Below are 14,142 nucleotides of genomic sequence, written 5' to 3'. Positions count from 1 at the left end.
GCCCTGTTCAGTAGATCCGTGCACAGTTTTAACAATCATTTTGTGGTGTGTGCGATTCAACTGCTCTGTGTCTCATCCCCTCTTTCGCTCTCTCTCTCCTTCCTAGCGGTGCCACCTGGGACTTGCAACCTGAAAAACTTGACTTCACGCAATTCCACAGAAAGCTCCGCAACACCCCCAAGCATCCCCTCCCACACATAGACAGAGAAGGGTGAGTAGGTCACCGGGCTTTGTTTACTTTCTGGTTGGGAGGCAGGAAACCCAAAGACCATTGGAAGAGAAGCCCTGCTGGGTTTTCCCAAAGGCCCATCTCGTCCAGCGTCACACAGTGACGAACCAGGTGCCCCCAAATGAGAAGGACATAAAAATAGCCTGCTAGCTCACTTGGCCCAGCATCTTGTTGTGACCATGACCAACCACACGCCTATGGGGTTGGAAGGAGAACAGGAGTGCAATGGCAGCTTCCCCTCCTATGGTTTCCAGCAATTCAGAAGCATTTCTGCCTCCAGCGACCGCATTTTTCGCTCCATAAGACGCACTTTTTTCCTCCTAAAAAGTATTGGAAATGTGAGGGCGTCTTATGGAGCGAATGGCGCTGCGCAGAGAGGTAGAGCTGCGCAGCGCCCCTTCAGTGAATCGGGAGGAGGAACGGCGACCCTTCTGTTCCTCCTCCCGCTTCGCTGAAGGGGCGCTGCGCAGCTCTCCCTCTCTGCGCAGCGCCTGTCCTGGAAGCCAGAGGAGGAACAGAAGGGTCTCCTTCTGTTCCTTCTCCGGCTTCGCTGAAGGGGTGCTGCGCAGTTCTCCCTCTCTGCCCAGCACCTCTCCTGTGAAGGAGAGGCGCTGCGCAGAGAGAGAGAGAACTGCACAGTGCCCCTTCAGCGACGTGCTTGTCATGCGAAGCCAGAGGAAGAACAGAAGGGACTTCTGTTCCTTCTCCAGCTTCACTGAAGGGAAGTTCTCCCCTCTCAGAGAGGGAGAACTGCGCAACGCCCCTTCAGTGACGTGCCTGTCCTGGCTTCTGCCTTAGCCGTGCGCAGCTGCCCTGAAGAGGCTTGGCGCAGTTATCCCAGATGCCAGAAAAGCCACACGGTATCCCAGAAGCCAGATCCCTCTTGCTGTTCTGGCTTCTGGGATTCAGAATAATTTTTTCTTGTTTTCCTCCTCCCCAAACTAGGTGTGCCTTATGGTCTGGTGTGTCTTATGGAGCGAAAAATACGGTAGTAGCCATCGATAGCCCTCTTCTCCTTCAATGACAGGACAGAAGTCCACCATCACTCTTCCCTCTTGAACTATCCAGCAGCTGTTATGGTCGGCTGCTTCAAGGATTCCTGTAGCAGTAACAAGCCACATTTGTGGTGTGTCAGCAGCCTCTAAGAGGACTGCTCCTGCGCGAGGTGTCCGCAGTTTGAGGCAGGAGTTTGTTTAGAGCTCATAGAGGAGGAGGAGAGGTTTCAGGAGAAAGACAATTCACTATTTCCCCCCACCCATCCAGTCCTCTCTAGCTGTGCTTCCAGGCTTGAACATAACCATATAATTTAAGGTGCTGGTTTTGACCAGCCCTATGCTGTCTAGGACCCACATACCTATGGGACCGCCTATCTTGGTATGCCCCGCGGAGGACTTAAGGTCCACAAATGACAACACCTTGGAGGTCCCAAGTCACAAGGTGGTTAGATTGGTCTCAACTAGGGCCAGGGCCTTTTCAGTACTGGCCCCGACTTGGTGGAACACTCTGTCACAAGAGACTAGGGCCCTGGAGACCTTGACATCTTTCCGCAGGGTCTGCAAGACAGATCTGTTCCGCCTGGACTCAGTCTGACCCTTATGTTTCCCGCCCCTTATGGTTTTGATCTGTGGGCTACTTTTAAAATGAGCCTGCATTTTAAATTGCATTTTAACCTTTATTTTAAATTGGGGTTTTTTGTCCTATTACATTTTTGCTGTAATTTTACTGGTGTTAGCCACCCTGAGCCCACCTCTGGCTGGGGAGGGTGGGGTATAAACAAAAATTATTATTATTATTATTATTATTATTATTATTATTATTATTATTATTATTATTGATGGAGGGTGGTTTCTGGAGATGCAGAAAGGGAAGAAGTATCCTTTTTTACTTTCCACTGCTCCTGAAACCTCCTTTTTATCATGGGCAGAGAAGGACTCAAGGCACACATGTCTCTGACCCTAATCCTCTGACCCAATACACATGAGACTGTGCATTGTTTGGGGTTCAAACAATACAACCTCCCCTCTATTTTCCTACCCCGCCCCCACTGACATCCACAGGTGCTACAAACTTGTTTTGCGTAGATCCTCATTGGGCCGTTTGAGAAGTTTTCATTTCGTGGAGTTTCTTTTAATTGTCTTCTAACTTGCTAGCCAATATAATTCTGCATTCCTGGGAAGTAGCCCTTGACTATAGAAACCACTGCCTTAATTTTGTTTTTGCACCCAAACTGGTAGTAGGGTGCCAGACCACCCGAGTTCAGTATTAGGGGATGATGATAACATTAGCAGAGGTAAATTATTACGTGCCTTTTGTTTTAAGAAAAAAGAAGCAGCATGAACGACATTTGCTCTCTTGGGTTGTCGCAACAGCCTTGTAAGACAAGTAAACATCCCACTTCATAGAGGGAAAAGCGAATGTTGAACTGCCCTAGGCCGCCCTGTGCAATTGGTTCCAACACGTTTCCAAGCAGCTAGGAAGCCTGTTTAGAAAATCCTATTGAAATGGAAGGTGTGAGCTTTTCAAGCACCTAAATTCCGCACCCGGTACGACAACCTTGTGTTTTGTCCTGTCCTTCTGCAGAATTGTGGCGAACACGCAGCCTTTCGTATAGAATATAGAATCCTTTTGTGCTACTGAAACTTTAAGGTACAACTGCTTAAGCAGGCGGTTGCTTCAAAGTCTCATCCTGGGGGTGGGTTTTTAGAATCCTTTCACATCCAAGACATTGGGTCAACAAGTGTTAATCCTGCGAGGAAACGCCATTGAATCCAGTTTCTGCTTTTGTTCCGAAAGAAATGTAAGCATGCAACCAGGGGAAAAGGTTTAGGTTTTTCTGGTTTGTGTTATATTCTCACCACGAGTTCCATAGAAATCCACATTGCCCATTGTTTAATGATGAATAACAGTGGAACTTACTTTTCTGCAAATATGCGGTCCATGTGGCATTGAAACTCCTGGCAGTCGTATTTTTGTTGGACTCTTGCTGTTTAAAGAGATTGCAGTAAGCCTTCCTGACCTTTTGTACAGGCTACAAATAGGTACACATGTTTCCACGGGCACCTCTGCATTCTAGATTTAAAGAGACTTGCTAAAAAGTCTCTCCCCTCCCCACTTCCACAATGACCCCTGGGAAATGTAGTTTGGTTGGGAGGGGAGTATCTTTAATAGAGAAACTGCATCACCAAATAGTTCCCAGGATAATTTCAGGGGAAGTTGTGTAAGCTTGCAGCGTAGATCTTATTTATTTGCTTGCTTACAAGGCCCTAGAGTGATGTACTGTGATACCTTGGTTTACGAATTTAATTCGTTACAGCAGTCCGTTCTTAAACCGAAACTGTTCTTAAACCGAGGCGTGCTTTCCCTAATGAGGCTTCCTGCCACTAGTGCCCTTTCACCATTCAGCTTCCGTTCTTAAACTGAGGTAAAGTTCGCAAACTGGGACACTACTTCCGGTTCTGTGGAGTTCGTAAACCGAATACAGTGGTACCTCGGGTTACATACGCTTCAGGTGACATATGCTTCAGGTTACAGACTCCACTAACCCAAAAACAGTACCTCAGGTTAAGAACTGTGCTTCAGGATGAGAACAGAAATCGCGCGGCTGTGGCAGCAGGAGGCCCCATTAGCGAAAGTGGTGCTTCAGGTTAAGAACAGTTTCAGGTTAAGATCGGGCCTCGGAACGAATTAAGTTCTTAACCTGAGGTACCACTGTAGTTCCTAAACAGGGCTGTTCTTAAACCGAGGTACCACTGTACATCAATGCAAATAGTAAAGCAGGTTGAATACAATCCTGTAACTCCTTAAGTTACAAAAGGAGAAAGGCAGCATTAAGTTATTAGTCACTTCCATACAAAATCCAACCGCAGGAGTTCATTTAACAGTTCTTTACCCCACTTCTCCTCCCCAAACTTGCTGAGATTTTTCTTATTTAAAAAAAATGTAATGAAGTGGTCAGATGAACCTTTAAATGTGCCCAAAGTGTACGTGCTTCTCAATGCTGGCACTTCTGCACTTCTACTTTACCTGGAATATTTTTGTCACTGCTGTTTACAGGGAAAGCAGCCAAAAAGGCCCTTCTCTGTGTTCCTTTGCTGGGCTCTGTGCGTTGAATGGAGCCACAGACAGGCCTCCCTCTGCGTGCGATAAGCTCCCCTTCCTGCTATGTTATTTATTTCACTCATACCCCAACCTTTTTCGCCCAGGAGCTCAGGAATCGTATAAATGGTTCTCCCTCTCCTACCTTTGTGAGGCTGAGAGGCAGTAAACCGGCCCAAGGTCACCCCAGTCAGCTTTGTGGCTGCCTTGGGGATTTGAACCGCTGTCTCCCGGGTCCTAGTCCAGCACTCTTAACTCAAACTGCAGCTGCCTCTGTGTCCAACCACAGACCTGCAATGAGCTTATTACTGTTCTCTGGAGCTGCCATGATTTCTTTTGGGAATGTGTTATCGTGTCACAATGGTACGCATCTCAGCAGCTGAAAGCCAAGTTGGTTTATTTATTTAATTTATTAAATCTGTATACTGCCCTTTGTCCGTAGATCTCAGGGGTGCAGTTCGCAGCACAGATTTACGTATAAGCTAAACAAGCTATAGCTTAGGGCCCCACTCTCTTGGAAGCCCCCCAAAAAAATTAAAGGAAAAAAGCCTGGATGTACACTTCCAAAATATAAGATAAAAAAACAAATAAAATAAAACCTACATACAGCAACAGTGTTTTGTGTTGTATAGGCTCCTATGATGTAAGTAATGGGCCTTGCCTGATAGCCTGCTTCCTAAAATATAGTGGTACCTCGGGTTACATATGCTTACAGGTTACCAGAAATAGTACCTCGGGTTAAGAACTTTGCTTCAGAATGAGAACAGAAATCGTGCTCCGGCGACGCAGCGGCAGTGAGAGGCCCCATTAGCTAAAGTGGTGCTTCAGGTTAAGAACAGTTTCAGGTTAAGAACGGATCTCCGAGGTACCACTGTAACACTGGTTTGCTCATTTCTATATATAGGGTGCCTACATTCTGCATGTGCAAATGGCTTTAGATACCTATTAGGTCCATAAATTACCATATAGCATATATTCAACACAAAAAAACAGCAACAGTTTGTTGTTGAAAAAAGGACAGCTGGACATATAAAAAGCCCCATTACCTTCAGTAGCTTGGGGCCTCATTAAACCTAAATCCGGCCCTGCATAGAAAGACAATATAAAAACCACAAAGCGCATAATAAAAATAAGAACACAAATGAACTATCCCCCACCTCACATTTAAAAGGGTATCGGATGTTGGTCAGCCAGAGGCTGGTGGAAGAGGAACGTTTTCGTGTAAGGTGGATCGTTAAGACATGGAAATGAAAATTGGAGCCGGGGAGGGGCGTGGAGAAGAAGAAAGATCTTCCGGCATTTGCCATGTTGGGAGAAACACCTGCCGGAGTTTTGTTTTGTTGTGTTTGTCACTCCTTTGTAAGCCATGAGCCGCCAGCCTGCGCATGAACACATTTTCGCGCACGGTGTTCATTCTCCCCTTTGTCTGTCCCTGACTCAGGATCGGAAAAGGGAAGAGTGAGGACGGAGATGGAATTAACCTCAACGACATAGGGAAGGTTCTCCCAGCCTGGCAGGTGAGTCTTTCCCCAGATCTCCTTTGTACAACTTGTTCTGTCTGCTTGACACCCAAACAGGAGAGCCGTTCATCCCCCAAGCTCCCAACTGTGTCCGAAATATGCTCGGTCTCTGGCCATTCAGGCCAAGAACCATTCCTTGCTGTCGTTGCATTTATGGATTTTTGAGTTTGATGTAAGAATACACACAGCACTTTGGGTATTTGCAGAATGAAGCCCATGTACATCGGTGTAAAGGGTTGCATCAAACACATCACTGGGACAACGTTTTAGGCCAGGGGTGAAATCAGTTATAAGGGGTATAAATATTTTTACTACCCTTGAGTTGTGGACTCAGAGGAACACAGGGTCATTTTTCACACAGAAGTGAGGACTGAGAGTCATTAGTGAGTTAAAATCAAATTATAAGGAGGTAAATGCTTTTTAATAAAAGTTGGTGTGTTTTTTAAAAATAGGTGATTTGTATAATTATATTCTGTCTGCAATATTTTCCACAGGGGTGTGGGCATGATATATTATTAAAAGCAGTGCTTTTTTCTTTAAAAAAATGTTTAGAGGTACTCTCATTTTCCTACTCATATTGAAATACTGCCCCTCAATGAGGTCAAACTTAGATTCACAAAATGTTTAGGGGTAGAAAAAAAGCACTGATTAAAAGTATTCTTATTTACATAGATTTTTAAGAATTTGTCCTCTGAGCCCATGCAGAAGGAGATGCCCCTTTCCTGTGTTACGTGACTGAAAGGCTCCTGGCATGTTTTCTTAAGCGCATCTGTTAGGAACAGTCTCCACAATATCAAGGTTTTGGGGCAACTGTTATCTTTGTGCTTCCTTGCTGTGGTGCAGTCAGAATTTGGCAGGTACAGCCGGCCAGCACAGCTGGATATTCTGAATACATGGATGTCAGATTATGTACAGTATCTGCTTCTCGGTGCTGTGGTGTTTCAAAAGATTGTCGGTTGTCAATGAATCGTGTCGAGGCCGCAGTTTCTTCGCAAAGTTTTCAGTATTTTTATTTTATTTTATTAAAATAATTCAACATTAATACATACATATTACAAATATACAGACAAACATACATTTCATACAATCCTTTAAAATATTCATATATACCCACACTCAATCCCACACATACCTCCTTTTCCCACCACCATCCCTCACCCCTCACCCCACCCTTGTGTTAGACTTCTAATCTACTCAATTGCAATTTCTTTCCACTTCTATTATTTTATTTCACACACTTTTAAACCAACTCTCTGCTTCTTTTTCTGTTACACATTGCTATCCATCTTTTTAGTGTTTCAGTACTTATAACGGAACTCATTTATTCTAATAGGAGTTCTGATTTTTGTATTTTCATTATAAGTACAAACCGCATAAAGTGGGGAGCGCTCTTTAAACGTACCCCCTCTGCCGCTCTCTCTTCAATCCATACCAAAACTACCACGTCCAAAAATATCCACAACAAGAATTGAAGCACTGGGGCTGGCAGGAGACTGGAGGACGTGTGGGAAAACCGTGGCTGCTGCTGTGTTACCCCACAAATCGGCTGCTACCTGGGGAGGCTGAGCAGTGTAAACAAAACCCCCTGTGCCTATGGTCTCTTTGGGGGCTTCCTCTGCCCTCACTGACTTCTTCAGGCTCCGGGGAGAATCCCCTTGCCAGCCACAAGGACTTTCCAGCTCCCTCCCGCCATTTCCAGGTACGAATTGAATTGCTCGATTATTTCTCGCGCATCTACACGGTCGCAGGTGAGTTAGAACGTGCGTCAGTGGGGGCGATGCCTGTAGCCAATGTTCATTTAGCGCCTTGGATTCATTCCTTGGTATCCGTCGCCCCGCAGAGATCAAAAGCTTTGAATAGGATGGATAAATAGGGGAGCAAGCGCTCCTTCGAATAAAAGCACGATGCCTGCAGCTCCACTCGTGCCCTCGGAGACATCTGGTGCCAAGAACAGCCCACTCCTAAAAAATACTGACATTCAGAAAAAAAGTATTCAGTTGCAGAGAATAGGCCAGATTGTGGTGTGGGCTGGATTGCAGGGTGTGTGTGGTGCCAAGCACAGTTTTTTTCCAGTTTGCAAATGCTCACAGTATCCCAGAAATGTTGGCAACCCCTGTTGTCATGGGACGAAGGTGGCACTGTTGTATAAACCACTGAGCCTCTTGGGCTTGCTGTTCAGAAGATCGGCGGTTCGAATCCGCACAACGGGGTGAGCTCCCGTTGCTCGGTCCCACCTAGCCGTTCGAAAGCACGTCAAAGTGCAAGTAGATAAATAGGTACCGCTCCAGCGGGAAGGTAAACAGCACTTCCATGCGCTCTGGTTTCCATCACTGTGTTCTGCTGCACCAGAAGTGGCTTAGTGGTTTAGTCATGCAGCCACATGACCTGGAAAGCTGTCTGCAGACAAACGCCAGCTCCCTTGGCCTAAAAAGCGAGATGAGCGCCACAACCCCATAGTTGCCTTTGACTGGACTTAACCGTCCAGGTGTCCTTTACATATATATATATATACACACACACACACAGTGGTGCCTCGCAAGACGAAAAGAATCCGTTCTGTGATTCTCTTCATCTAGCGGTTTTTTCGTCTTGCGAAGCAAGCCCATTGACGGATTAGCGCTATTAGCGGCTTTTAGCGGCTTATCTGCTGATCAGATCAGCTGATAAGCGGCTTAGCGGCTTAGAAAAAGGGGGGAGGGGAAAAACCAGCAGGAACTCGCAAGACATTGTCGTCTTGCGAAGCAAGCCCATAGGAAATTCGTTTTGCGAAGCACCTCCAAAACAGAAAACTCTTTCGTCTAGCGAGTTTTCTGTCTTGCGAGGCATTCGTCTTGCGGGGCACCACTGTATATATATGTGTGTGTGTGTGTGTATATATATATATATATATATATGCTTTCGTAGATTTTCACGGGTATATATATATATACACACACACACACACACACACACACCATCCAAGATGATATTTACGCTGCAGCCTTAACATTTCCTTTGCACCAGTTTTCCTGCCGCGACGCCCCTCGAAGGATCCTGGGAATTGTAGTTGGGAACCGCTGTGACTTCTCGGTTCAGAGACCTCTGCCCTCTCTGAGGGAAGTACAGTTTTCAAAGTTCCCTGAGGAGCAGGAGTGACCATTGAACATACTTGAGGCCTATACTCAGAACGTGTTTTGCACTGCCCTTCTCTTAAGTTGAACGGGCAGTTTTGGAGCGGATGTTGTGCCATCTGGCGGCCATTGGTGGAAGGACACGCTCCTGTAGCAGAGTCATCTGACTGAAAACCTGAAGTGCTGAAGCAGTGCCAAACTCCCTTTTCTTTCATTGCATTTTATTATTATCTATTCAACTTATATCCCTCCTTCCTTCCAAAGGAGCTAGTGGAAGACACCATAGACTTTTCAGTTGGATACCTCCGTCGCTTAGAGCGTGGTGCTGATGACACCAAGGTTGCAGGTTTGATCCCCGTTTGGGACAGTTGCATATTCCTGCATTGCAGGTGTCTTGGGCTAGATCAGGGGTCAGCAAACGTTTTCAGCAGGGGGCTGGTCCACTGGTCCCTCAGACCATGGGGGGTGTGAATGAATTCCTATGCCCCACAAATAACCCAAAGATGCATTTTAAATACAGTGGTGCCCCGCAAGACAAATGCCTCGCAAGACGGAAAACCCGCTAGACGAAAGGGTTTTCCGTTTTGGAGGTGCTTCGCAAAATGAATTTCCTATGGGCTTGCTTCGCAAGACGAAAATGTCTTGCGAGTTCCTGCGGGGGTTTTTTCCTCCCCCCCCCCTTTTCCCAAGCCGCTAAGCCGCTTATCAGCTGATCCTAAGCCGCTAAGCCGCTTAACAGCTGATCCGCTAAGCCGCTTAACAGCTAAGCCGCTTATCAGCTGATCCGCTAAGCCGCTTATCAGCTGATCCGCTAAGCCCGCTAAGCCGCTAATGGGCTTGCTTCGCAAGACGAAAAAACCGCAAGACGAAGAGACTCGCGGAATGGATTCTTTTCGTCTTGCGAGGCACCACTGTAAAAGGACACATTCTACTCATGTAAAAACACACTGATTCCTGGACCATCCGTGGGCCGGATTGAGAAGGCGTTTGGGCCTCATTTGGCCCCGGGCCTTAGGTTGCCTATTCATGATCTAGACCAGCGGTTCTCAACCTGTGGGTCCCCAGATGTTGTTGGACTGCAACTCCCTTCATCCCTGAGCTCTGACCTTGCTAGCTAGGGGTGGTGGAAGATAGAGCAGGCTTCCTCAACCTCGGCCCTCCAGATGTTTTGGGACTACAATTCCCATCATCCCTGACCACTGGCCCTGCTAGCTAGGGATCGTGGGAGTTGTAGGCCAAAAACATCTGGAGGGCCGAGGTTGAGGAAGTCTGAGATAGAGGAAACATAATAGGTGTTGGGGTGAACATTTGTGTTCACTTTGCAACCTCTCTTCACACACACACACACACACACACACACACACACACAGAGAGAGAGAGAGAGAGGGAGGGAGGGAGGGAGGGAGAGGAGGATGGCTTTTAGCAGCTTGGAGCATCTTGGTCCATCTTGCTCTGTTTTGTATCAACATACCTTTTCCAACCTGCTGTTCCTCCAGATGTTGTTGGGCTACCCTGTATATATCCTACTCTCTGATAAATTTTCCATCTGTAACATCCCTTAGCCTTGCTGATAATCTCACCAGTTCAGTGTACTCTCTTATTTTATTTTGCCAGTCTGACTTAGATGGGATATCCTCTCCCTTCCAGCCTTTGGCAATTATCAGAGAGTAGGATATATTCAGAGTCTGTGTAAAAGATTATGTGTGGGATGTAGGTGGCGCTGTGGGTTAAACCGCAGAACCTAGGGCTTGCCGATCGGAAGGTCAGCGGTTCGAATCCCCGCGATGGGGTGAGCTCCCCTTGCTCGGTCCCTGCTCCTGCCAACCTAGCAGTTCAAAAGCACGTCAAAGCGCAAGTAGATAAATAGGTACTGCTCTGGCGGGAAGGTAAACGGCGTTTCTGTGCACTGCTCTGGTTTCAGTGTTCCATTGCTCCGGAAGTGGCTTAGTCATGCTGGCCACATGGCCTGGAATAACTGTCTGTGGACAAACGCCAGCTCCCTCGGCCTGTAAAGCGAGATGCACGCCGCAACCCCAGAGCATAGCTGTCAATTTTTCCCTTTTCTTGTGAGGAATCCTATTCGGAATAGGGGCATTTCTCTTTAAAAAAGGGAAACGTTGACAGCTGTGCCCCAGAGTCGTCCGCGACTGGACCTAACTGTCAGGGGTCCTTAACCTTTACCTTTTTTACTCCATTCAAAGCATGTGCACTGAGCTGCAGCCCTTGTCCATTATTCTGAGGTTTGGGGCATATCTCCAGATCTTAGGGGGTATCTTTCAGGGGAAGAAGCTCCACCAGATGTATTAAGCACATCTCCTCTAGTCCTCTGTCTTTCCCTCTTTGTTTCAGGCACCCCTGCGGTTATTTTGATAAATACGCAGTTCCATCCAAGACTGTTAGAGTAAGGCAGCATTTCCCAGAACGGTCAAATGTTGACTCACTGGGGTCAGTAGAAGGGGGGGGTTAAAAGGAGGTTCAAAATGGCCTGTGGAGGAAAAGAAGTTTAGGAGGTACAAAATATGTATTTAGGAACTCTGAGCCTCAGAAATAAAGGGCAGCGTATTTTATAAAACGATTCCACAACACAATATTCTCAGATAGACTGCAAAATTCTTTTCTTGCCTTTTACGGCATCTAATAATGGCGATTGAGTAATCTGTGTTGATTTTATATTGATATTTCTTGAATTTGCTTTCTTTACATTCCTAAGAACCTGGGCTGGGGTTGATGATAATTTTATAAGCTTGTCAAAGGAGTCATTGAACGCACAGAATTTGTGAAACCCTGACCTGGATGCATTTCTTATTGGGAACCAGGAGGCGGCAGCAGATACCCACCCTCTGAATTATCCTGCCACTGTAATGTCCTGGGTGCATTCCGTTCTACAGAATGCACACTATGACAAAAAAATTAGTGTGCTTGGAATCGTACACAAAGATTACAAGACTGCATTTCTTTCTTTCTTTTTTTCAAATGGGGAGGGTGCAACAGGTCATCTCTTCAGAATCCTTTCAAGTAAATAATAAATGCAGTTTTTAGGTTGCACCATTTGCAGAATACTTCATTAAGCAGCACTTTCAAGATGGACTTCAAAGCAGCTTCACTTCATGGGCCTTTTTTAAAAAAATTGTGTTTAAAGGATAACGTGTGGAATGGCCCTGATGAGTTTGTGTGTGTGTGTGTGTGTGTGTGTGTGTGTGTGTGTGTGAGAGAGAGAGAGAGAGAGAGAGAGAGAGAGAGAGAGAGAGAAACCCTAGTGAACTGATTTGACAGGGCCTGATCAAGTTTCAGTGTGTTTCCAAGAATTATTATTATTATTATTATTATTACTATCTACTCATCTGACTGAGTTATTATTCCCAGGGCCAGATTTAGGTTTGATGAGGCCCTAAGCTACTGAAGGTAATGGGGCTCCTTTATATGTCCAGCTGTCCTTTGTCAACAACAAATTGTCGCTGGTTTTTTGTATTGAATATATGCTAGATGGTAATTTATGGACCTAATAGGTATCTAAAGCCATTTGAACATAACAAAATATGTATTTTATCAAAGTAATTGTTGAACTGAAATACAGTTAAGAAGAAGTATCAAAGGTAAAGGGACCCCTGACCATTAGGTCCAGTCGTGACCGACTCTGGGGTTGTGGTGCTCATCTCACTTTATTGGCCGAAGGAGCCAGCGTACAGCTTCCAGGTCATGTGGCCAGCATGACTAAGCCGCTTCTGGCGAAACCAGAGCAACGCACGGAAACGCCGTTTACCTTCCCGCCGGAGCGGTACCTATTTATCTCCTTGAACTTTGACGTGCTTTAGAACTGCTAGGTGGGCAGGAGCAGGGACCGAGCAACGGGAGCTCACCCCGTCGCGGGGATTCGAACCGCCGACCTTCTGATCGGCAAACCCAAGAGGCTCAGTGGTTTAACCCACAAGAAAAAGTATATTAATAGTAAAATTTGGGGGAGGGGGCTCCCAAGAGAGTGGGGTCCTAAGCTATAGCTTGTTTAGCTTATAGATAAATCCGGCACTGATTATTCCCTTCCCACAAAAGCATAGATTCACCTTGCAATTTATGCTCTGGGAAAGATGTTTTTTTAAGGGTGCGCCTCCCACAGGCTGCAGCAGAGGGTGATGTGGCTTTTCCAATGCAAGGTGAGCTGGCAGCTGGACGCTGGCAGAGAGGTTCTCCCCCCGCAAAGCTAAACAGAGCTCTCTGGAGAGGAAGCTGCCGGTGTCGCTTTTCCCAAATAGTGAAATATAGCATGTGTTAGTAGCAGCCTTTCTATACAACATCCTGAACAAGGGTCAGGGCACACGTTCTTCCCGCCGAAGACTGACCTCAGGCTTACCCAAGCGAAAGGAGCCGTGCTCTGCGGAGGCAGGACCCAGCCTGGCACGAGTGCCCTGCCGTGATCCTGGCTCTCGGGAAAGGGGGTGGGTGGGGGAAAGCGAGAGCCGCTGCGGGTTTCCCTGCATTCACACCGTTTGTCATCCATGTGTATGTGTGAGAGGGAGAGCTTTGCAGCTGGCTGCCCCTCCTCCCATTGCCTGTCCTACCTTCTGGGAAGCTTTCTAGAGAAATGACTGGCCACTGTGCTTGGACCATATTGCTTCCAGCTAGGAGTGGGTGAATTGCTTATACAGTGGATGCCCGGGCATAGGCGCCGACTCCATGGGGCTTGAGGGGGCCCGAGCCCCCTCAAAAATTCGTTTGGGGGGGCTCTGCCCCCCCAATAATCTCAGGCGCCCCTCCAGCAGAGCGCCATCGCCGCCCCTCCCCCAGCCCAAAATGCACAGGGTCAGGCTGCATGCCTCCTGCCCTCCCTCCCGAGCAAAAGCTCCACCCAATTTCCTTCAGAGCTGATTAATAGGCGCAGCACGCTCTCCCCTATTCGTTCACGAGGAGGCGGCGCCACTTTATTTGCATATTCATGAGCTTATTTATTATTCATGAGCTTTCCCGGGCCCCCCCCAATATTTTTTATAAGTCCGCGTCCCTGTGCCCGGGTTGCGAACGTGATCCGTGCGGGAGGCACGTTCACAACACGCAGCACCGCGTCTGTGCATGCGCGGGTTGCAATTTGGCACTTCTGCACATGCGCAAAGCGCGATTTAGTGCTTCTGCACATGTGCAAAGTGCGGAAAACCAGAAGTAACCCATTCCGGTACTTCCGGGTTTCTGCGCGTCTGTA

At 47.0% G+C, this 14,142-nt stretch overlaps 1 protein-coding gene and 1 long non-coding RNA gene across 4 annotated transcripts in view; both read left to right on the top strand.

Moving 5' to 3' along the window:
* The window catches only part of LOC308597447, a 353,006-nt gene that overhangs the window by 211,871 nt on the left and 126,993 nt on the right, over positions 1-14,142 (top strand). The window lies entirely within an intron of this gene.
* CTIF (cap binding complex dependent translation initiation factor) overlaps positions 1-14,142 on the top strand; it is a 191,718-nt gene that overhangs the window by 62,289 nt on the left and 115,287 nt on the right. For all 3 annotated transcript variants that reach the window (XM_081212911.1, XM_081212910.1, XM_081212909.1), the window contains 2 exons: positions 107-211; positions 5,766-5,841. In XM_081212911.1, coding sequence (XP_081069037.1) covers positions 107-211; positions 5,766-5,841 — 181 coding nt within the window. The remainder of the gene's footprint in view (positions 1-106; positions 212-5,765; positions 5,842-14,142) is intronic.

This window comes from Podarcis bocagei, assembly GCF_964188305.1.
Source record: "Podarcis bocagei genome assembly, chromosome: 11".
NCBI classification, from domain to species: domain Eukaryota; kingdom Metazoa; phylum Chordata; class Lepidosauria; order Squamata; family Lacertidae; genus Podarcis; species Podarcis bocagei.
Note: the sequence above shows the minus strand (reverse complement) of the source record. Positions and strands in the feature narration are given on the sequence as shown.